Here is a 24,688-nt window from a genome sequence, read left to right as displayed (position 1 = left end):
AGATGGGAGGAAAGAAGGAAGGGGAAAAGGAAGGAATGATAGATGGAGGGAGGGAACAGATTGAGGTCAATTGGGTCAAAAAGGAAGGAAGAAGTAAGGATGAATGGAAGGACGGAAGGGAGGGAAAAAGGATTGTGGAAAGAAGGGAGGAAAGAAAGATGGAGGGAGGGAACAGATTCATTCGAGGAAGGAAGAAGAAGGGAGGAAAGAAAGATGGAGGGAGGGAACAGATTCATTCGAGGAAGGAAGAAGAAGGAAGGAAGGAAAGATGGAGGGAGGGAACAGATTCATTCGAGGAAGGAAGAAAGGAAGGAAGGAAGGAAAGAAAGATGGAGGGAGGGAACAGATTCATTCAAGGAAGGAAGAAGGGAGGAAGGAAGGAAAGAAAGATGGAGGGAAGTGAACAGATTCATTTAAGGAGGGAAGAAGAAGGAAGGAAGGAAGGAAGGAAGGAAAGATGGAGGGAGGGAACAGATTAATTCAAGGAAGGAAGAAGGAGGAAGGAAGGAAAGAAAGATGGAGGAAGGGAACAGATTCATTCATGGAAGGAAGAAGGGAGTAAAGAAGGAAGGGGAAAAGAAAGGAATGATAGATGGAGGGAGGGGAGGGAACAGATTGAGGTCAGTTGGGTCAAAAAGGAAGGAAGAAGTAAGGGCGAAGGGAAGGACGGAAGGGAGGGAAAAAGGATTGTGGAAAGAAGGAAAGAAAGAAAGATGGAGGGAGGGAACAGATTCATTCAAGGAAGGAAGAAGGGAAAATGGAAGGAAAGAAAGATGGGGGGAACAAATCAGGTCAATTGGATCAAAAGAGGAAGGAAGGAAGGGAAAAAGGATTGTGGAAAGAAGGAAGAAAGGAAGGAAGGAAAGAAGGAAGGAAGGAAAGAAAGATGGGAACAGATTGGGACAATTTGACCCAGAACGACAACAGGAGGGTAAAAAAAAAAAAGAAGAAAAATTCATATTGAACTTTGTTTCAGTTTGTTTTTTCCACGCCGCCCTGAACGCCTCACGAGACAGGAAGTTGAACAACAAGTGTCGCCACAGTTTTCTGGCGCCGCTTCTTCTTCTTCTTCTCCAGGCGCGAGGAGGTCGAGGCCGTCGGAGGCTTTTTAATTTGAATTTAAAATATTTAGTCTCGTCCCGGGAGGGCGGCTAATGAAAATATACGAGAGGAGGAGGAGGAGGAGGAGGAGGAGGAGGAGGAGGAGGAGGAGGAGACCCACCAGAGAGCGGCCACAGCTCGATTTAAATAATGAGAGAAAAATATTCTGGATCAAAAACAAACACTGGAAACGGCCGAGTGTTTAGATAAACTGTACAACTGTAGTTCTCATGTTTACGCTGGTCAGTGAACGCATCTCAGTAGATCTCTCTCTCATTTCAGGTTTAAAAAAACAAATAAGAAACCTTGCGAGACGTGTTTCCTGACTTTTTTTTCCTGTTATATTATTTTCCTCTTAAAATTTTTACTTTTTTTCTTGTAAATTGTGATGTTGTCAAGCATATTTTTGAGTTTTTTTCCACATAAATTTGTATGCTTTCTTTCTCGCAATTTTTTTTAACTTTTCTTTTTATCTTTTTTTATCTTGCACATTAAAAAAAAAAAATTTAGGGAGGAATTTAAGTCTTTTCTAGTGTATTTTAAATGATATTTTATGTAAACTGTACCTTTTTTTTGTGCATATTAATTTTTTTTTCCTTACAAATTTTAGAGTTTTTTTTTTCTCTTACAAATTTGGGAGGTTTTCTCTCGTACATTTGAATTAATTATTTTTTCTTTTTTCTTTTTTTTACTAAAAAAAGTTGTTTTCTGTCAATTTCATGAGCTCATATTGTCAGAGAATTTTTTTTCTTGTAAATATTAAGCTTTAAAATTCATGAAACTCTGAAACATACCGACTTAATTGGGATCAGGGCCAAAAAACAAAACAAAACAAAACAAAAACAACAACAACAACAACAACAACAACAAAAAACTGATCAGTATATCAATAATCAATATAGAGATAATAGAGAGGAGGCTACGATCAGCTGCTACGACCCAAACGTGACCTGAAACACGACTCGACATAATTGTCCATTTGTAGCTTTTTCTTATCAGATGTGACAGATTAGGACGGACAGAAGTGTGACGAAGAGGAGGAGGAGGAGGAGGAGGAGGAGGAGGAGGAGGAGGAGTTTACCAGATGAAGGAGAACAGATATGAAACGTGTCTGTGAGCTTCCTGTGTGGAGGTCAGAGGTCGACCTCAGCGAGGAGCGAGAACGTCTGAAGTGGCCGACAGACGGAGAAACAGAACGAGGAAGTGTGAAAAAAAATGTATAGAAGTGAAAACAGAACTCACTCTGTTAACAGAGGGAGGAGGAGGAGGGGGGAGGTGGGGGGCAGAGGGGGGTGGTGATGGTGGTGGGGGGGGGAGAAGGGGGCAGAAGGGGCAGAGGGGGGTCGTTCCCTCTCATGTTGGTGTTGATCATGTGACTGAGTCTCAGGACGTCGGTGGTTGATGGAGGACGAAGGTGATTTTACTGGATCAAACTGAAAGTAAAAGATGGAGGGAAGTTGTGTTCCTCCTCATCCTCCTAGTCTTCCTTCTCCATCTCCTTCTCCTACACCTCCTCTTTCTCCTACTTCTTCTCCCCCTCCTTTCTCCTTTTCTTCCTCCTCTTCCTCCTCTGCTTCTCCTCCTACCCCTCTCCTCCTCCCTCTTCCTCCTCCTTCTCCCTTCTCCACCTCCTCTTCATCTTTCTCCTCTTCCTCTTCCGCCTCCTAGTCCTCCTCTCCCTCTTCCTCCTTCTCCCTCATCCTCCTCTTCCTCCTCCTTCTCTCTTCTCCTCGTCTTCCTCCTCCTTCTCCCTCATCCTCCTCTTCCTACTCCACCTCTTCCTCCTACTTCCCCTCCTCTCTCCTCTCCTTTCTCCTCCTCTCCCTGCTCTTCTTCCTCCTCCTCTTCCTCCTCCTCTTCTTCCTGCTTTTCATCCTCCTCCTCTTCCTCCCTCTCCTCCCCTTCTCCCACCCCCCCTCCTCCTCCCTTTTCTTCCTCCTCTCCCTCTCCCTCCTCCCTCCTCCTCCTCTTCCTCCTCTTCCTCCTTCTCCCTCCTCCTCCTCCTCCTCCTCCTCCTCCTCCTCCTCCTCCTCCTCCTCCTCCTCCTCCTCCTCCTCCTCCTCCTTCTCGTCCTCCACCTCCTCCTCTCCTTCCTCCTCCCCTCCCCCTCCTCCTCTCTGGGTATTGAACCTGCTCCGCTGCTCTCTCTGACCCCTGGAGCTCCTAGAGGCCGAGCTGCTGCGTCTTCTCCCCCAGAATCAGCTCCTCTGTCTGGGCCGTCGTCGTCCTGTTTGCTCCCTCTGATGATGTTGTTTCCATGGCGAAAAGGAGAGGCCGAGAGGACGAGAGGCCGAGAGGCCGAGAGGCCGCACGAGGACAAACTCACACCCCGACTTGCAACATCAGGGAGACACACACACACACACACACACACACACACACACACACACACACACACACACACACACACACACACACACACACACACACACACACACACACACACACACACACACACACACACACACACACATACACTCTCCTTAGCTTTCTGGTGTGAGCGTGGGAGATTTTTTCTTTTTCTTTTTCCATCTCGGCCTCGTTCCTCCTCCTCCTCCCCCCCCCCCCCCCCCCCCCCCCCTGATAAAGGAGGCCTTGTGTGAGCGTGGGTGTGAGGAAGGGAGGAGAGCCTCACAAGGCCCAGACTGGAGGGCAGAGGTTGATGGAAGGGTGTGTGTTTCTCTCTCTGTATGTGTGTGTGTGTGTGTGTGTGAGAGGGAAAGAGAGAGAGCTTATCCGTCATGTTTGCATACGTCCACATTCCTGTTTTCCCAAATGGAGAGCGGAGAAACTCTTTAGCGAAGTCTATAACTTTTCAAATTAAAGGCGCCTCCTGTACCTGTAAAACCCACACAGGGAGAGAGAATCCTCAACACCGGTGGTACGAAAGTCTTACATTAAAAAAACACAACGCCACTGCACCAGATCGACTAAGAAATTGTCCGAGTTTGATTTAGAAATTACGTCATTATTTGATTAGGTATTTCACTATTATAGATTTTCTTGGTACGATTATTGTCAGAGAAATAGTCACTGTATTACGATTATCACAATTATTATGCATTAATTAATTAATTTCACAACACTATGAATGTGAAAAAACAAATATCGTCAAAATATAATAATTACATACCCCAAATATTTAAAGTATCTCTTATGGTGCGTTCAGGGCAGGCTTTTGAACCCGTAAATCACAACTTCAAATCACGACTTGCGACTTTGTAGCGTTCCAGGCAAGTTACGCCAAGGAACATTGGTAGCAACCAAGTCCAGTTGCGTTCGATTTAAATTTCCTTGAGATGACTATATGACCTGGACAAATGAGAATATTCACAGGCTTGGTAGCAAGATGTGAATCAACAAACATGGCGAACCGTATGGAGTTGGTGCTTCTTCATCATTTCAATCGCCAACGGTGCTGCTCACGGCTCATTTGAGCGAAAACTAGCTATAAGGCTATGAGGCTAGAGCTGCTGCCAGTAATGCGTTAACAGTAGCAGATAAATAACGTTGGAGCAATACCTCGCTATAATAGTTTTGTTTAGAGGGCTGTGTGACGTCAGAGGTCAGAACTGGGAGTTCATCGAGGTAAATACATGCAAAACCGCTGATGGTCGTTGCCTTCAGGGACAGTTTTTCAGTAAGCAGTCTCTGTATTTCCCTCTAAAACAACTCTGTCTGGTAACGTTGTGTTATTATCTCATAGCGTGGTGAATGTGCAGGTCACAACTTGTCCACCAGAGCGTTGTGGAGTTGTTGGATTGTGTATTTGATGAGGGAAACCAAGAAATCCCATGAGCCTCTGTAGTGTAGCTCTGAGCAGCTCATGGCTCTGCCCCCGCCGTTCTGAAAATAGCTTGCACCGACAATTAAAGGTAACGAACCTACTGCTATGACTATAGGGAATATGGCAATGGGCCAGTTTGCCAAAATGTTGAACTATCCCTTTAATCGTGAAATCAAGAGATCGTGGCATTCCCACTACAGACACTGTAAACATGGGTCCAGACTGATTAATCAGCTGATTAGAGACGCTCCCTCGTGTTTGCAGATAAGAAGTGATGTGAAGACTTTTTTGTGTTTACAAATTGTCTGAGTTTAATTTAGAAAATTGTTGATCGTATCTAACCCTAGAGAAAAATAATGTTCTTGTTGTGTCTCATCCAGTTTGTGGTTTTTATTCTCGATTCGCTCAGTTATTCATTAGAGACTTATCTCCTTTTTCTACCGATTTCTATTCATTTTATTGATATTTTCCCAGCACTGAGGACAGTTTGAATAATCAAAGTTGATAACAATTTACATCTGTGTCGCTTTTGTTTGAACCATATTTGAGTGATTATTGCAAAAAAATGTTCCATTTGTTTGTACACAAGAGGAAAATCAGCTGATTAATGCCTTATCTGAAGTTTTTTTTTTTTTTTTTACTTCATGGACGATTTAAAGTGATAAATAAAAAACAGCTTATGAGAAAGTTGATGAGTTAAGACGACCTTTGATCTCCCAGGATGTTTGACCCAACACAATCTGATCAAAAGCTCCAGAGTAAGACTAAATGGACCTTGTGATGATCAGACTGCTTTCTTCAAGGAACCAAGGAAAACTGGATGATTATTACTTTCTAAAAATACCTGATCGGCTCTCACAGATCTGGTATGGTGTGTTTTTTGGAGATGCTAAATTTGTACACGTTACCTTAAATAAACTTCCTTTTTCAAGTCATGACGACTTCAAAATAGTTTCCACAAGTTTTTCTTCTTCTATTTTCGTCATATCTCGGCTTCTTAACGACGTGTTTGGATGGTATTTTCCTTTCTGGTAGTAAAGTCGGTACCATGAACGTCTCCAACCTCTTTATCTACAGGAACATTTTCTGGCTGTTGTTAAGTCAAATAAAGCAGCCGTTGAGTCCGTTTTTCTTTTTATAGTGTATGTAATCTCAGTTTTTTTATCAAGAGGATCAGAAAAGACGTTGATGAACTTCCAGGCGCCACAAACAGCTGATTGAATCAACGAACGTCCAGCTCGCTCCAGACTGGAAAAGACTTTAAAGGAATAGTTCACCAAAAAATGAAATTCAGTCATTAGTGACTCACCCTCATGCTGATGAATACTCTGGAGTAGTTTTTTATTCCTCAAAGTGCATCTTGAGACCCGGGAGGGGGGTTCGTAGTCCAACGAAAACTATATGAGATTAATAGGACCCGACACAAAACAGTCCGTAAAACTACACAAAAACAACGTCATTTAGGACATTTTTACAGCCTAAACAGTCCTGTATTGCACTCTGATGTTCACGCCCCAGGCAAATTCAATACAGGACTGTTTAGGCTGTAAAAATGTCCTAAATTACATAATTTCCAGTAAACCCTGGACTATATCCCTTCAGTACACTTGGATTGCAGTGGACGAGCAGTGTGGAGGAATATTAAATTGTTTTTGTGTAGTTTTACGGACTGTTTTGTGTGTTTTGTGAACTATTCCTTTTAAGTTCCCACAAAAAAACCAACAGTGGAGTTTATGTCTTGTAGTTGTTACATCCAGAGTGTTTGACCTGGTTCTGCAGAGTGAGTCAGTGGAAACGAAGGTGGATTCAAACTTGAAACCGTGTCGGGCTCCAGCTCCTCGGCCTCGTTGCCATGTTTCCATGTTACAGACTCGCTGCTTCCTCCGGCCGCGTGTTCAGGAGCTTGAGGGGACAATAGCAGGAGGAGCGGGGAGCTGGTGAGCAGCGGGGGGTCCCGGGAGCTTCAACTCCTTCAACTCCTGCACCCCGACCCCCCCACGAGGGGCTTTGTCCCAGGGGGCAACAGAGAGGGGGGTGGGTGGGTCCTTGCAGCAGGGTTTCCCCCAGTGTATTATAAGCCTGGCGGCCCGCCAGGCCTTACTTGACCCCCCGCCAGGCTAAGCATCGTTTATTAATTTTTTTAATCAGTTTTTATACTCAATAAACACGTGGTCAGGGGTCTTTTTCATCACCTGACAACGTTACAACTTCGTCGCACATAACGAGACACGTCACGGACATCATGCTCATCAGACAATAGACAGCATCAGACCGCTGCTTCACCAGCTGACCGAGAGGAACGCACCGAGTCCACGTTAACGTGAGCGGAGCCGCGGCTCCAGAGGCTCAGTCAGCTGCTGTAGCAGCTGGTAGCTGTTAGCTGTTAGCACGTCGTCCCCTGCAGCGTCAGAGCTGCGGACTCCTGTGAGCCGCGGGGCTTTCACCTGATGTGAAAATGATCCATTGTTTCATTTTTCAGCTCGTAAAGTTCGCGATCACACACGTTTGTTCTAGTAGATCCGTGAGTGTCACGTTTCCATGACGACTGACCGGAAAAAGAGCGTGGTACGTCATGTGCACGTGACTCCAGATGTAAAAAATCTCGGAGCAAAATAAATTAAAAAAAACAAAACATGGATGATGGATCTATGATACATCCATGGAAATAAGACTAGACTTTAACAATGGAGACACCAGGCAGTTGTTTTTTAGTTTTTAATGCAAACAGTTGATGTTATTTATTTAAATATTTTTTTTATAATTATAATTATTAGGCCTACTTTTGTTTGTGGTTGATTGAACAGCATTTCAAGAGTGCCTTTCTGTAAGACTCTGCTATAGCTGGTGTTTAAGTTACATAAAGTATTATAATAACTTTCTAGTCAATTTATATGTGCTAAATGCTACTACGCCATTAATGAATCTGCCAGCGGTCAGGGTCAGGCCCCTGTCACAAAAAAACACGCTTGGGCACCGGTGGCCCGCCGATGGGCTGCTGGTGCCACCCTACCACCGGGCTTAACAAGTTTTCTGGGGGAAACCCTGCTTGCAGCATGTGTTGACCTGTCAGGTTGACGGCTCCATTTAGAGCCCCGAGTGACCACGGATCAAAACATCTTCAGGTTTTTGTTCAACGCAGTTTTTAAGACGGCGACGTTTTCAAATGAGTTTAAAATACTACAATACCCATGAGCCTCGGCTGCTGTTTCCAGTGCCGTAGCCAATTAAAAACACTTGAACCAATCATGAGCAAAACTTGACGAACAGAAACTTGTTGACTTGTCTTTTATTATTGGAGGTTTGTAGTTAAAGCATCAGATGTTTGTTTTTTTAAATCACATATTCATCTCAAACGCATCAATACGGTGGACAAAACATGACAAAAGTATAAATAAATGGAACTAATAATGTAATAAAAAAAGATTAAATGCTGAAATAAAAGCAAAACTACTGAGCTAATCATCATATGGACAAAGAAATAAAAATTAAAAAAAGCAGAAATGTAGAAATTTTTGTCACTGTTTGTCTTCCATACACCAGTGATTGAATGTAACCCAGTAGCATTGGAAACAACTTATCTCATTCTGCAGCTTTATAGACCTGAATCTTACAATCCATCAATCAAATTTTATTTATATCGCACTTTTCATACAGTTTAAAGTTCCTTACTGTTTAGACATGGATAAATTGAATTAAACAAATCAATGAGATTCAATGAAATAGATTTAAAAAGCTTTAAAAACACATTATAACAGAACAGATAAATCAACCTAATCTCCTGTTTCCAATTAAAGAACTTCGGTACTTTGGTGCATGACCTTTGGTACATCTCTGCTCTGCGATCTCTTGACGACACAACGAGTGAATAAAGTCGTAAATCTTTGCGGCTAAATTGACTTTAACGAGTCTGCGTCATTAGAAATCTGTTTACAAGCTCGTTAGAAACAGTTCAGTCGCGACCAGAACAAGAAGCAACGCGGCGGAAAACGAACATTTAATCATCACAGAGAAGGATTTTTTTTATTTTTTTTATAAACAGACGCTTTAAGTAAACGATGTTTATTTATCGCCACGGCCGCATTCACAAACACACACACACACATGCACATGCAGTCGCCGTGACGACTCGAATCCAAACTTTCACACCCTGAAACACTTCACTGACGCTCCGTAAAAAACAGTTTGTGACACTTAAACGACCGACTAAGTGGATTTTTTATTTTTCTTTAAAGACGTTGTAAACACACGAGGTTCAGGCTGTGGATGCAGAGCTACAGCTACGTGTGTGTGTGTGTCTGTGTGTCTGTGTGTGTGTGTCTGTGTGTGTGTGTGTGTGTCAGTCACGTGTTGCAGCGTCGTCGTCGCACAAATCTTCATTCAAACACATGACACATTGATTCCAGTGCGTAAATCCTCTGTATCCTCTGGATGTCTCTGTATAAACACATGAGAAACTGTTTCCTTCTCGTCAGGCCCTGCCAGAGACGTGTGTGTGTGCGTGTGTGTTCATGTGTGTGCGTGTTGTGTGTATATGTGTGTGTGTGTGCGACTGTGCATGTGTGTCAATGCAGATTAAAGTTTTTGTGTATCTTCACAGTCAAAAGACGTGACACAACTTTTTCCCAAACTGGAGCCACTGTCGAGAGTCATTGAGCATCCTCCTTACTCTGTGTGTATGTGTGTGTGTGTCTCTCTGTGTGTGTGTGTGTGCGTGTGTGTGTGTGTGTGTGTGTGTGTGTGTGTGTGCTGTGTACATACATACACACTTGTTTGCTTGCAGACTTTCTCAGAGCTTGAGAGCTACTAATTTTCTCTGTCTGGATCGTTCACTAATGTGAGGCTTTAAATGCACGTGTTTAGACACCGCCTTACAGTGAGGGACACACACACACACATACACACACACACACACACACACACACACACACACACACACACACACACACACACACACACACACACACACACAGAAACGCACACATACGCAGATGTGTACTGTTGAGTGAATTGACGGATTCCTGCTGTTTGAAGTTAAAGTGCAGATGTTCATCACGTTAATCATCTCTGTCATAACGGCACAAATACACACATTAACACAAACACACACACAAATACACACACACAAACCCACGGTAACACACACACATGCACGCACACACACACACACACACACACTGCAGGATCGTTTTGTACCCAACTGTTAATGATCTTCAGGCTGGAGCTGATGATCATCGCTTCAGAGTTTGATAAAGAGGCTGTTGTTCCAGGGAGTTTGCAGTGTGTGTGTGTGTGTGTGTGTGTGTGTGTGTGTGTTTTCAGAGTGTGTGTGTGTCTGTGTGTGTGTGTCAGGTGATAACTGAGTGATGACAACCTGTGACCAGCAGCACGGGGGATTCCCGGGCACAAAGACGGGCATCATGCCACAGAAACAGAGTTGGACACGCCCTTTTATTTTTAGATTCAAGGGGTGACTTCATGCTGTGTGTGTGTGTGTGTCTTAGTGTGTGTCTGTGTGTGTGTGTGTTTCAGCGGCACACAGAGAGCGTATTCTTCTCCGTCTACCGAGTGCCGGGGGTGACCTCACCCAGTCTGGACATCCCACAGCAGCATGGCACACACACACACACACACACACACACACACACACACACACACACACACAGAGTTTCTCTCAGACATGTAGGTCAGACTGAAGTGAAACGGAGCTTTTGCAAGCAGCTCAAAATGATTTATTACTTATTGTTCATTACAGTTTATTGCACATTATTAACATTATGTTAACTGCTAATAACAGTTTATGAAACAGGAAACTGATGTTGAACATGTTTTTTTTTACACTAGCTCACTCACATCAGACGTCTGAACTGTCCGTCACTGGTTTTGGATACGAAATGTATCCAGACGGCTCCTCATGACGCAGCGTTACGTTATGTTACTTTACGTTATATTATGTCATGTCACGTTCTGTTGTGTGTTACGGTGCGTCACGTTGTGTTATGTTGTGTTAGGTTGCATTAGGTTACATTGCAATACGTTCAGTTGCATTACGTTAAGATGTATTACGTTCAGTTGCATTGTATTACGTTCAGTTGCATTACGTCAAGATGTATTACGTTCAGTTGCAATACATTCAGTTGCATTGTATTACGTTCAGTTGCATTACGTTAAAATGTATTACGTTCAGTTGCAATACATTCAGTTGCATTGTATTACGTTCAGTTGCATTACGTTCAGTTGCATTACATTCAGTTGCATTACGTTCAGTTGCATTACGTTCAGTTGCATTACATTCAGTTGCAATACGTTCAGTTGCAATACGTTCAATTGCATTACATTCAGTTGCATTACGTTCAGTTGCATTACATTCAGTTGCATTACGTTCAGTTGCATTACATTCAGTTGCAATACGTTCAGTTGCAATACGTTCAATTGCATTACATTCAGTTGCATTACGTTCAGTTGCATTACATTCAGTTGCATTACGTTCAGTTGCATTACATTCAGTTGCAATATGTTCAGTTGCAATATGTTCAGTTGCATTACATTCAGTTGCAATATGTTCAGTTGCATTGTTACTTTTTTATGTAACATAGTATTATGTTACATTACAATACATAACGTTACATTACTTTGTTACGTTGCGTTGCGTTTGAGTTCCACCTGATCAGAGTGTCTTTACATGTGTCACAATCATGTATGTATGATAATATACATGAGAATGTGTCAGGCAAATCTTATTGCTACAAATAATAATAAATAAAATTGTCAAATTTCACCTCAACATTTGTAAACATGTGAACAGGAGCTGAAGGTTTCTCCTTTCACGTTATCAACAAGCTTTTATTGGCCGATAAGAACTTAAACACACTCAGTTTTTTACTTTTTAAACTCAAATGTTGCTTTTCTTGCAGTTATATATTAGTTTAATTCATTTAAAATCGTTTTTTTACCAACAACACAGACACTAACATCTATAACCGGTATACTTTCTACCACCAGTAAAACCATTCACCGCTCTGACACTACGATTGTCTGCGTCACAGACGACCTCAGTCGAGTCGCTGAAGCGTCTGTCGGATCAGTTGAAGGTTAATGTAACAGGAAGTCGCCGTCCCGCTGCTGCTGCTGCTGCTTTTCAAATTAAAGCGCTCGCTGGGTTCGGTCCTTTTCTTTTTCTTTAGTGGAAAGTTCAGCCTCCGTCTGTCTGGACGTATGATGTCAACTGGCAGCAGCTCCTGATGTCAGGGAACGAGCCTCTGGTTAATGACTTCATCAGCCACACACACACACACACACACACACACACACACACACACACACACACACACACACACACACACACACACATCTGCCCATAATAAACTGTCTTATTGCTGCTCTCTAATTATGTCCCACATACCTGCTTGATGGGTGAAGTATATAAAACCCACAGGTGTGTGTGTGTGTGTGTGTGTTTCTTTTCTCCTCTTATTCATTACCGTCTCTTCCTCTTTTATATTATCTATCTATCCTTCTTTCTCTCCTCCTTCTCCTCTCTTTCTTTCCTTTCTTCTCGTCTTCCTCCCTTCATCATCACATGCCGTCACCCCGCCCTTCCCTTCCCTTCCCTTCCTCCCTCCTCATATTTTCCCCTCTGCCTTTCCTCACCTCCCCGTCCTGCCTCCCTTCCTTTTTTTATCCTCCTCCCGACCGTCCGTCCGTCTGCACTTCATCATCCTCACCTCCTTTTCCTCTCAGGTTATTCCCTTCATCTTCATCTGCATCACCTTCTCACCTCCTCCCTTCCTCTCCTCCTCTTCGTCTCCTTCCCTCTTTTATCCCTGGGAAAATGACAGATTACAGTTTGAGCTCAACGGCACACTGATAGTTCTAGCAGAGTGTTTTTATGTGTTTATTTCATTGCAGTCTTACATTTATTACATTGCAGAGTAATGAGAGGTCACGTTATTGCGCTGTGTATTTGAGTTTCTTAACCGTGCATGTTGTGTTTGGGAACACTGTGTGTGTGTGTTAGTGTGTGTGTGTGTGTGGTGTTAAACATTCCTCCAGCGAAGTCATTTCTGCCTTCAGTTTGTTTTCATAATGAAAAACTCATTAGAAACAAATGAACATAAACACTGTGTCAAGTACATTCAACTCATGCCGGGGGCTTTTTCTTTTTTCTTTTTTTCTCCAGTATGTGTGTGTGTCAGTTTCATTTTAGGAATGTGTGTGTGGAAATACCTTAATTTTCACAGCCTACAATGCAACACAAACCTAAACAGAGGTGAGTGTGAGACTCATATTGAGATAAATCGGACATTTAGTTTCATGCAGCAGCCACAGAAAATACTTCTTTCTGATTGGCTAATGGACCCCGGTGACCCGTCAGTGGGGTCAGTCAGTACAAACATCGGTCAAACCTACAAGAAACAATCTACAAGTCAAGTCAAATAACTTTATTAATACCCGTGGGGAGATTTGTTTTGCAGCAGGAGGGTAACCCCAGTTTAAGAAGACAAAACAAAATAACAAAACACTTAAACAGCACAGGACAAAGAAACAAGCTCAGTGATTTGATTTTGATTTATTCAGATCCCCATTAGCTATGGCAATGCCAAAGCTATTCTTCCTGGGGTCCATTCAACATCTCTACAATGCATCAATGCTATCTATGTCCCACACAATACAATACACAATACAATGTGGTTCAAATGAGAAAGCACATGCTCCAGAGAGCGGTGAATAAGTTAAAATACATAAATAATGAGCTAAACTTCTATAAAAGGAGTAAAAAGTGCACTACAACTTGTTTAAAAGACAAACAGCGGCAGGAACTAAACTGTTTCTGTAGCGTGTGGTCTTTGCAAACAGGGAAACCTTGTGTATCTGCATCAGAGAGGTTATAGTAACTACACGACTCAATGGGGGGTAGAGTTTGTCTCTCGCCAGCAGCCGTAGTCTGAGGACGGGCTACCCTCAAAGTGACCTCTGAGGTACTTTAAGGACAGTAAAAGTACCTGGAAATCTTCAGTTCTGCAGGAACTTGAAGGTTCCTGTGGCCCATTGTTGTCCAGGAAGGATTATGCAAATCAGGACAATGAGGTCCGGTTGTTCTTGTTCTTGTTGTTGTCCTGTCCTGGATTTATTTTTTGAACTTCTCCTGGACCTGTCTGATGGTCGAGTTAATGTTGAGTTTGCTGAACCTCATTGTTTTGTTGTGTGCCGACCTTTTCATTGTGGGTCGCCGACTCCAGTTCCCTCTGGATGTCTGGATCTTCTGCATTAACGCTAAAGGAAGTCCTGTTGTCGGTCCACCTGTTGGTCGCTTTCTTCTGGGACACCAAGATGGAAAAGTACTAACAAATTATTTTCATTATCGATTTATCTGTCGATTATTTGAATTAGATTAGATTAGATTAGTTGTTTGGTCAATAAAATGTTAAAAAGTGTTGAAAAATGTCAATCATTGTTTCCCAAACCACAAGATGACGTCCTCAAATGTCTTGTTTCTTCCACAAACCAGAGAGACTCAGTTTATTGTCATAAAGGAACAAAGAAACCAGAAATATTCACATTTAAGAAGCTGAAATCAGAGAATTTTGACTTTTTTTTCTTAAAAAACGACTTTATTATTATACTACCGATTATTGTTCACTTAATTGATTAATTGTTGCAGCTCTAAAAAAGAAGCCTTAAATAAAACATGGAAGATCAGATATGTTGCAACCAGTACAGTACCTGACCAATCAGAAACACTCAGCACTTCCTTCAAGTTCCTGAACCTTTAGAAAGTACCACCGCCGGTCCAAGGATCTTCTTTTAGGGTGTAGATTAAATTTAGACCCTGGTTCCTGTAGCCAGATCTCAGATAGGTCCTCAAAAGGTTCCCGTGGATAGTTCTTGTTGTAGAAATGCAGCTTTAGACCAACACAAGACCTCAGTCGACAGTAGATCTTGATGCTCCACAGCAGCTCGAAGAGAAACCGACCCAAGTGCAACAAAAGTGGGAAAAGATGACGAGTTTGAGCTCCTAGTTCACACTTTTATTTGCTTTTCCTTGGATTTCCCAACCTTGTTTTCTCTTCTCGCTACATGACGACCGTCTTGACCTCATCTGTTATTTTGGTAAAGCTCAGCACTTCATTATGTAGCAGCAACAAGGCGTTTTCAGGTGTAACCGAAGCTTTGGATGGATTCGTGTTGACACAGATTTAAAACACTGATGAAACAAGAAGGGAAAGACGGATTAAACGGGTCTAATTCAACAGAGTCAGATTCCTCAGGACCTTGACCCGGATTCTGTTTCACCTAAAATGAGTTTATAAAGTATCAATAAAACCCAAACACGAAGCTGCTTTGGCCTTCAACAAACACAAAAAACCCACCGTCATCAAAACCAAAGGACGCGACGAGGCTGCAGAGTTCAGTCGAGGGGGTTTTCCATGTTTGTGGAGTCGGTAATACAGCAGGATCAGATTTAGGAATATTAACCTTTGAAGTCCGGCTTCGTGACAGCATTTAGACCCGGGAGAGGACCCGGCTCAGAGCGCTGGTTAATATATGAAAGATCTCGATTTATGTTTGAGTTGGCTCGCGAGGCAAAGAGTTCCCCGCTGCGTGTCCGTAAAATCCGAAAACCGTAAAATAAGACCTGTGTTTCCATGACATGCATTCCTTTGATTTTATTTTGCAGCAGCAGCAGCAGTGAGAAGATGAATGAATGGAGGATGGAAAAAGGGAGGGATAAGTCTGCACTCCATTTTCACACTATATAATCAGGATTTTGTTCCTTTATATTTGCCCCTGAAGAATTTATACGGGGTTAATGGTGCATGGAACTCACCTGGGTTTGATATATGAAAGGTGGCGGGTAAGAAAAACCAGAACCTCTGCAGCGACGCTTTAAAACACAGGTGGAAAAGTCACTGTAAAAAGATCTGATCCAACACTTAGGCTGGATTGCACCAACAAGGTTTAATTTAATCTAAGATTAGCTCTAATCAGAGATTAGTAAAACTCAGTTTAAAATGAGTTAATCCATGTTTAAAATTAAGCAGAGCTCTGTTGCACCATTTAAAATTAATCTCAGTTTAGTAAAACTCAGTTTAACTGAATTTAAACTGAATTTAAACTGATTTAAATCAGTAGGGACAAGTGTGTATAAAGGAAACAAATTAAATATGCAAAATGGAGTTTTGTTCGTTGCAGTTTGTAAACAAAACATTCAAGCAAGTCAAGTTGGGCAGCCTCAACTGTGTAGACTAGCCTCCTGCCCCTGACAGCAGCAGTCAAGACCGCAGAGGAAACGAAATACAGTCTGGGCAGATACCCGCTGTCACCAACACCAGGAGCCTCCAAGAGGGGCTGGTGTCACATGTTTTGTTTTGTTTTTTAAACAGGAGAGCCGAGCTGGGAAGACGGTGTTAGCAGTGGATGCTAACCGGATTTAGCATCGAGCTAGCTCCCCACAACGGTCCTCATACTTGTTACCAGTCGAGGCTTTAGTTGTCAGTGACGGTGGGAAATCGGTCTGCAGCTCCAGCGCTTCACTCAGACTGTATTTCTTTCTTTTGTCCTCCTGACTGCTGCTGCTGAGAGAGAGAGACGTGCTAGCACTCGTTAGCATCAGAGACAGCTAGTGCAGCTAGCAGCCCTGAGCTACTACTCTGCTGCAGTAGCTTCACCGAGCTCCGTCAGAGAAAACACTGTCTCTCTCCGCCCAGAAACGTCTGTGCGCAACAAAACAAAGCAAAAGAGAGAAAATTGAGAGACAGAGCTGCCTGTCTCTCAATTTTCCTCAAGGAACTTCATAATTTTGCTCACTCCAGCTCAAAAATGCAGCCATTGAAAAAATTAAACCTCCTCCACTGTCAGTTTAAAATTAACCCTAGATCACAGTTTAAACTGGAGTTTAAAGTTCTGGTGCAACAGGATTAAAATTAAACTTAGTTTAGAGTAAAAATTAAACTGAGGTTTAAAGGGGGGTTTAAATCTAATCTGTCTTAATTTTGAACTAGGTTTAAAGTTTAGTGCAACCGAATTTAAACTTAAACCATGATTTAATCTGGTTTTAAAGTTAAACCTTGTTGGTGCAATCCAGCCTTAGAGGAGCTTTTTACTCAAACCCAACTCCATTCATAAAGTAGAGACACCTTCATCTTTATGAAACTAGACCTGATCGGTAAAACTTTCCATTTTTAGTCCTACCAGTTTGAAGAAATTGACATTATTTTCTGCTGGAGCCTGGAAGTTAGTTTCTGTTTTCAATTTTAGGTCTTGACCTCTGTAAAAAACAAGCTTGAAGGGCACATTCTGTAAACTTATTCAATTAAAAATACTTTTTTCTCTCTCTACAGGTAAGCTAATATGCAAATATACAAATACCAAAATCTGAAATAGCTAAATATTGAAGGAATTATTATCAATTATGTGAAGTTTTATGGTTTGAAAATGACACCAATCTTATTAAATGTTAATATAAACCTGATTTTCCCCAAAACCCTTCAAAAGAAAATGAATTTATCCAAATGTTTGAGACTTTAATTGCATTAGTGTTTAGTTCTGTTCAAAAGAAATCAGCTGTGACAGAACTACAAGCAGGTTGGTCAGTGTTTACAAGTTTACATCCGAATTTTGTGCAAATGTTTAAATTTTTTTTATAAAAGTTATTCAAGAAAATGCAAAATGAATGAAAATGAGTTGCTGATATGTGAATATTAGCTTGAGGTGAGGATCCATTGGCGTCATTATGTGAAGTTTTATGGTTTGAAAATGACACCAATCTTATTAAATGTTAATATAAACCTGATTTTCGCCAAAACCCTTGAAAAGAAAATGTATTTATCAAAATGTTTGAGACTTTTTATTGCGTTAGTGTTTAGTTCTGTTTTAATGAAATCAACTTTACATCCAAATTTTGTGCGAATCTTTCAAAAATGTTGATAGAATTTATTCGGGAAATTGCAAAACAAATGAAAATGACATGCTGCCATGTGAATATTAGCAGCTTGAGGCGAGGATCCATTGGCGTCATTAGTAAAGTAGATGTACTGTAGGTATTATCTAATTTGTGAATTAATTATTTGTAACAAGGGGTAGACAATATAAGTTTGCTTCTTTCTGCCCCCTTTCATCCAAGAGTTACAGTATTGTCATTATTTTTTATGAGTTTTATTTTATTTTTTGTTTTTATGCTCGATAAATGAATGAAATAAATAAATAAACTAAAACTAAAAGTAGGAAACCTGATGGGAACATAGAGTTTGACTTTGTTCAACTTTTTTAAATTGATACACAACTTTTCACCGCACATGAGTGAAGTTTCAATTTTGCTCGAAACATCTGGATGGGAATTCCCAAATACTTTTGAATGGACTTCATCATTCATATCTCTGGGAAACGTTTAACATTCATTAATTTGCCAAAACGCGACCTCACTTTCATGTATTTCTCTGTATCTGTAAAGTTTCACACTGTCGTTGACCCACTTCTTCTCCTCCACTCTTCATCTGTGTGTTCCCCTCTTTCTTTCTTTCTTTCTTTCTTTCTTTCTTTCTTTCTTTCTTTCCTTCTTTCTTTCCTTCTTTCCTTCTTTCCTTCTTTCCTTCTTTCTTTCCTTCTTTCTTTCTGTCTTTCTTTCTTTCTGTCTTTCTTTCTTTCTGTCTTTCTTTCTTTCTTTCTTTCTTTCTTTCTTTCTTTCTTTCTGTCTTTCTTTCCTTCTTTCTTTCTTTCTTTCTTTCTTTCTTTCCTTCTTTCTTTCTTTCTTTCTTTCTTTCTTTCTTTCTTTCCTTCTTTCTTTCTTTCTGTCTTTCTTTCTTTCCTTCTTTCTTTCTTTCTGTCTTTCTTTCCTTCTTTCTTTCTTTCTTTCTTTCTTTCTTTCTTTCTTTCTTTCTTTGATCCCGATGTGATTTACGACCGACCTCGACCGTCTCACCGGTCGGTCGCTGTCTCGTCCCTTCTGCAGCCTGAAAAGCTCAAACTGGAGCTCAGAAACATCCCAGCGATGCTTCGACAACAACTCGGCCTCTGTGGCGAACACTCGGAGGAATGTGTCGGGTCTCTGTCTCTGTCTGTGTGGGATGTTTTGGTCCGGGGCCTGTTTTGGTAGATGCTCCTCCTGTTGCCACGGGGACCGAGACAGTTAAAGAAAGAAATGTCTCCCAAATAACAACAACAACCGAGAAAAAAAAAAGGGTTTTAAAGAAAAAGAGGGTTTTGGTTCTTCTTAATGTGAACGTGTTTGTGTTGTGTGTCTGTGTGCAGATCGAGGACGGGGGGAAGGCCGCCCACTGCAAGAAGCTGAAGGTCGGCGACGAGCTCATTAACATAAACGGCTCCGCCCTCTACGGCAGCAGGCAGGAGGCGCTCATCCTCATCAAGGGCTCGTACCGCACGCTGAAGCTCACAGTGCGCAGGTAACGACACAACACGACACAACACAACACAAAACACAGAAAACACCTCAGTCGAGCGTCTCTCTGTCTCTCTCTGTCATCTTGTGTGTTTGTCGCTATGGCAACAGGGGAAGGAAGGTGAGGGCGGAGCTGTCGGGAATCGGCTCAAACACACACACACACATGTGAACTCCTACAACATTGTTTCAGCAGAGGATGTGACCTCTGACCTGCGGGGTGTCAGAGAGGAAGCAGATAAAGACGATGAGCTCAGAGGGGTGGACGTGTGTGTGTTTTGGTAATAAGTGAATAAGAAGGATTTTTTTTTATCGTTATTTAAAAGTATATAATAAATCTGTAAATTAATCTCAGTTTTCCACCATCTTCCATAATTTTTTGCGTATTTGTCACACTTTTAAACGTATAGAGGCTCTCACCGTGTATCACTGGAGTCCTAAAGCTTTAGAAATGGTTTGTAACACTTTCCTGACTGATAGGTGTTGAGAATGAGTTTGTTTTTTCATCTTTATTTGAATTGACAGTGACACTGAGCACAGCTTTGCAGAAAAAAATTAAATGTAGGTTCATCACAGCTAGTTCATGATTTAACAAGAGGGACAAATACTTTTTCACATAAGGTCAGGTAGGTTTGGATAGCTTTATTCCCTTAATACATTAAAAACCTTAACTTGGGTTATCTTTGTCTAATGTAAAATTTAGTTTGATGGTTAAGTGTGACAAATATGCAAAAAAGTAAGAAATCAGGAAGGGGGCAAATACCTTTTCACACAGCACTGTATGTGTATTATATGATATCATTAACTACAGGTCAACACAGAGATTAACTAATGGCTGGATTGTAGCGAAATGTGCAACTTGTGCAGGTAAACGAAATATAGAGTCATTACATTTGGAGAAGAGCAGAAATATAAAGTATAAAATCAATGTGAGTGTGAAAAGCCAGAAGAATATTCAGCCTTGTTAAATAAACATAACACACGGTCTGTTTGGATCAGGGGTGCACCGATGCACTGGCTGAACATCGGTATCGGCCGATGTTTCATTTGTGAAAGTCAAGTGAGAAAAAACTTTTTTTTGTGGGAGTAATGAATATTTCTTTGTTTCTTTTACACAATAGAGAATTAAACAACAGAGAAAAAAGAAAAAAAAATTTTTGACATCAGTATCGATATCGGCCCAGAATTTCACTTTAATCTCTGCATCGTTAGTTTAGATAATTGACATAGTGAGAATAACAGCTGGATTTAAAGTTGTATGAACTGATTTAAGACGACACTTCACACCCTGTCCATATACAGTATTAATAATTCTTTCTCTGGGTGTTTTCTCATATCTGTGGTACTTATTGTTTATGACTCTGTACTGCTGTTTCCACCACACTCATCATGTTGTAGTAACAAACTCCATTGATTCCCACTCCTCCTCTCCCCTGTGTGTTGTGTTTTCGCCGCTCGGTGGACGTGAGAGGAAACGCAGCAGCAGAGAGATGAGAACGTTTACTACACGCTGTTTAATTGTTCAGACTCAGAGAAAAACTTCAGCCTCTCACAATCACAGTAGCGTTGTGTTAGAACCAGTGTTTGTGTTGTAAGTGTGTGTGTAGTGTGTCGTCGTCGTCGTCGTCCGACAGCTGCTCACAGCTGTTTGGCAGCGGCTCGTTCTGGTTCTGGCTCTGAAAGCAGCTCGGTCGTCCAACAGTCGCTGCTCCTCCTCGTCTCTCTGCTCCCGTGTCGTCAGCGGCAACAGCAGCAGCCAGCGGACCCCTGTCTAACGCTGTCAGACACACACACACACACATTAACACATTAACACACACACACATATGTAATGTACAGCGTGAATTCCTGTTCACACATTCGAACGAACAAACAAACACAGGTTGTTTCGTCAACGCTACTGGTCATGAGAATCCCACCCACTCAAATCCACTCTGTGTGTCTGGTATGTACCGAGTGTGAGGGGACTTTCCCAACACTTGTGTGTGTGTGTGTGTGTGTCAGTGTGTGTCATTGGTTTGTTTGTTTATTTGTCTGCAGGATCAGACACAGAGCTCTGAAGTGATTTGCATTGAACTCGTCTGGAGGGTGAAACACGAGTCGAGGGGGGAAAGACCCTGAAAAAAAAGGTTTTTGGGACGGATCTGAATCTTTTACTCTGAGTTTTTTTGACTTTTTCTTGTTTTTTTTGTTGTTTTTTTTACCTTGAAGTCTGGTTCATGTTGTTTGACGGTGTCCTCAGTTGTTGGTCTGTCCTCTCTCTCTCTCTCTCTCTCTGTGTCCTGAAGGTTTTCTAAAACAAGACTGAATAAACCTGGATTACACCAACAAGGTTAATAAGTGTTGAAACCAGATTAAATCCTGGTTTAAATAGAAATTCTGTTCTGCACCAAACTGGTTTAACTTTCACGGCTGCATTTTTTTTTTTAGACAATGGCCTTTATGCACAGCTCCACTACTTCATGTCTCTACCAACTGATTAATCTGGTCAGGCACACCTGGATTAATCAGTTTGTCCAATAATGTAAGACAGGAAATAAAGGAGCTTGCTTATTTCAGGAAGTAGTGGAGCTGTGCATAAAGCACATTTGACCAAAGAGAGAAAAGAGAAAGAGAGAATTGACTAAAGAGACAAAAACTGAGAAACAGACAAAGTTTTATGATGCAGATGATTTGTTTTGTTCTGTCAAGATAATGGTTTATACGGGAAACTGTTGTGGGCTGACTGTTAAACATGACGGCTCATCATGAGTGGCCTGTTGTTAAGCTTTCTTCTTTTCTTTTGGCTAGCTAGCAACAATGTGACAATGTTTTACATCATAAAAACCAAAAACCGCTCTATTATAATTACAAGGCCCTAAAATCAGATTATTTTCATCTGTATTTATTTACTTAATGTCAATTTTGATGTGTAAACCAAATTGAATTCAAACTACGTCTAATTTGAAATGGTACAACAGAGCCAGTTTTAGTTTTAAACCTGGATTATGTCATTTTGAACCTAGTTTAATTGAACCTGGATTAGAGATCATATCCAATTATACTAAACCTTGTAGGTTTAGTCCAGCCTTTCTCTGATACTTTATTTTATTTTTATTTTATTTTATTCATATGCACAATGATAAAACAAGAATTTAATTTAATAATACAAAGACAAATAATTGTGCAGGAGAGGAAAAGAAGCCCAAAGGGCTTATATAAAATCCTCCCCCTCAATACAAAATCACTAAAACAAATCATCCAATAGAAAGTACTTACTCTCTGGATTAATCAATGTCGTACATTGTCTATTAAAAAGGCTCAAATCCTGAGGAAAAAGTCCAAATTAACTCTGTTGACTCTGTTAAACATGGCTGCCCACAAGGTTTCCTCGAAGGACAAAAAATTTGAGCTCCTCTGCTGATTCATCATGAGTTTGCTTAGCTAGCAAAACAATGCGACAATGTTTTGCATCAGAAAATGCCAAAAAACACTCTATTATAATTACAAGGCCCTGAAATTATTATTATTAAAGCAGATATCAGCTTCACGGCCGTTTCGGCTAATGCTGCGTTCAAGGCAGGCTTTTGAAACCGTAAGTTACAGCTTCAAGTCACAACTACGACTTGGTAGCGTTCCAGGTAACCCGTAGCTCGTGTTTTTACCATCCTGTTGTCTGTGAAAGTTCCCTATAACGGCCACTCGTAACTTCCGACCCGTGAACTCGTACCAGATCGAACTGGTATGACTTCACAGGAAGGAAAAACACAAAGTACGAGTTTCTTTGAACTCACCATGAGTTAGCAGCCCCCGCCCTTGTCAGGCATCAATTGGTCCTCGTGCTACGTCGCCACATTCACGCGCATCCCTTGGCTGCACACACAGCCCTTCATGCCGTTCTCTCTCCTCATTGGATAACACTTGTATCCCACAAGGAAAATTTTCTCCTCGGGTTACAGCAGAGCAGAGTGACGGAGAGACTCGTGTTTAGGCTGAAATACTTCATGTAAGTGATTGCTGACGGAAAATAGGACTATTTAGGACTTATATTAACAAAAACATTCCACTGATATCTGCTTTAATGGCAATTATGAACAGAAATTTGTCTCAAAACTACGTTTAATTTGAGATGATACAACAGAGACCGCCTGGATTATGTCATTTTAAACCTAGATTAACTAAACCTGGATTAGAACTAATCTTAGATTCCTTGTTGGTTTAGTCCAGCCCTTTTCTGATACTTACTCTCTGGATTAATCAATGTATTTGTCCGTTATCTATTAAAAAGGCTTCAAATCCAGAGGAAAAAGTCCGAGTTGACTCGTTCAAGTTCAAGCAGAAGTCACAAACCCAGAGAAAAGTGTCTGAGAGCAGCTGGGATCAGGACACTTGGAAAGTTTCTCTTCATCTGGAGCGATCCGTGTGTTATTTATGTGACCTCAGAGCCGACAACAGAGCCGCTCTTTGTGTTTTAGCCTCCCTACATGTGGATTAAACTCACTGTGTTTGACAAGTGTGTGACACTAATCGCAGATCTCCGTTACTCCGGTAACTGGGCGTCTGACTCTGACGCCCTTTGACCTCCGACTGTGGTCCAGTAACGTCACGGCGTTCGCCAGTCCTAGCTACGCTGCTGCCAGACAACACACGCACGCACGCACACACTCGGGGATGATGAAATGCTCACATTTGCACACTTGGCCGTGCTTGTGTAGTTTTAACAGTGGAAAAGGCCCTTAGTCAGGAGCCAGAGCTCGTTACCACCTCCTTTAACAACACACGGGGACGTTGGTGTGTGTGTGTGTGTGTGAGTGTGTATGTGTGTGAGTGGACGTCCCCGTTTTCCTTTCTCTGGCTCAGTGGGTCATTAGTAGGAAAGTCACAATCTGGGGTGTGTGATAAAGTTTTTTCGCTGTACAAAGATTTTCAGCGTTTTCTTGGCTTCAGCCTCTTCGGAGCAGCTGAGCTCATCAGGCCTCAGAGCTATGGAGTCAGACCAGTGTCAAAATCACAAATCCTTTTTATTTATATGTGTCTCCCAAAACATATTTTTAATGTGTAGGAAACATATTTAACGTGAAAATGAATACAATTTCTAATGCACATACAAATATATATTTTTTATGTTAAAGCAGAAGTGAGTGGTCCGGTCGTTTTCGCTAATGCTGCGTTCCAGGCAGGCTTTTGAAATCGTAAATTACAGCTTCAAGTCACAACTTACGACTTTGTAGCGTTTCAGGCAACCCACTCGTGTTTTTCCGACCTGTTTTACCTGTGAAAGTCACTATAACGGCCACTCGTAACTTCCGACCAGTGAACTCGTACCAGATCGAACTGGTACCACTTCACGGTCGGAAAAATACGAGTTTCCTTGAACGCACCATAACAGTCCTCGTCCCTACGTCGCCACATTCACGGCGTTCCTTGGC

General features: G+C 41.6%; 1 protein-coding gene across 1 annotated transcript in view; it reads left to right on the top strand.

The window, feature by feature from the left end:
• Window positions 1-24,688, top strand: part of shroom4 (shroom family member 4) — an 87,087-nt gene that overhangs the window by 15,899 nt on the left and 46,500 nt on the right. Inside the window, exon 2 of the mRNA XM_083993385.1 lies at window positions 19,133-19,284. Coding sequence (XP_083849511.1) covers window positions 19,133-19,284 — 152 coding nt within the window. The remainder of the gene's footprint in view (window positions 1-19,132; window positions 19,285-24,688) is intronic.

The sequence above is a fragment of the Trachurus trachurus genome, assembly GCF_905171665.1.
Source record: "Trachurus trachurus genome assembly, chromosome: 18".
In the NCBI taxonomy this organism is placed as follows: domain Eukaryota; kingdom Metazoa; phylum Chordata; class Actinopteri; order Carangiformes; family Carangidae; genus Trachurus; species Trachurus trachurus.
Note: the sequence above shows the minus strand (reverse complement) of the source record. Positions and strands in the feature narration are given on the sequence as shown.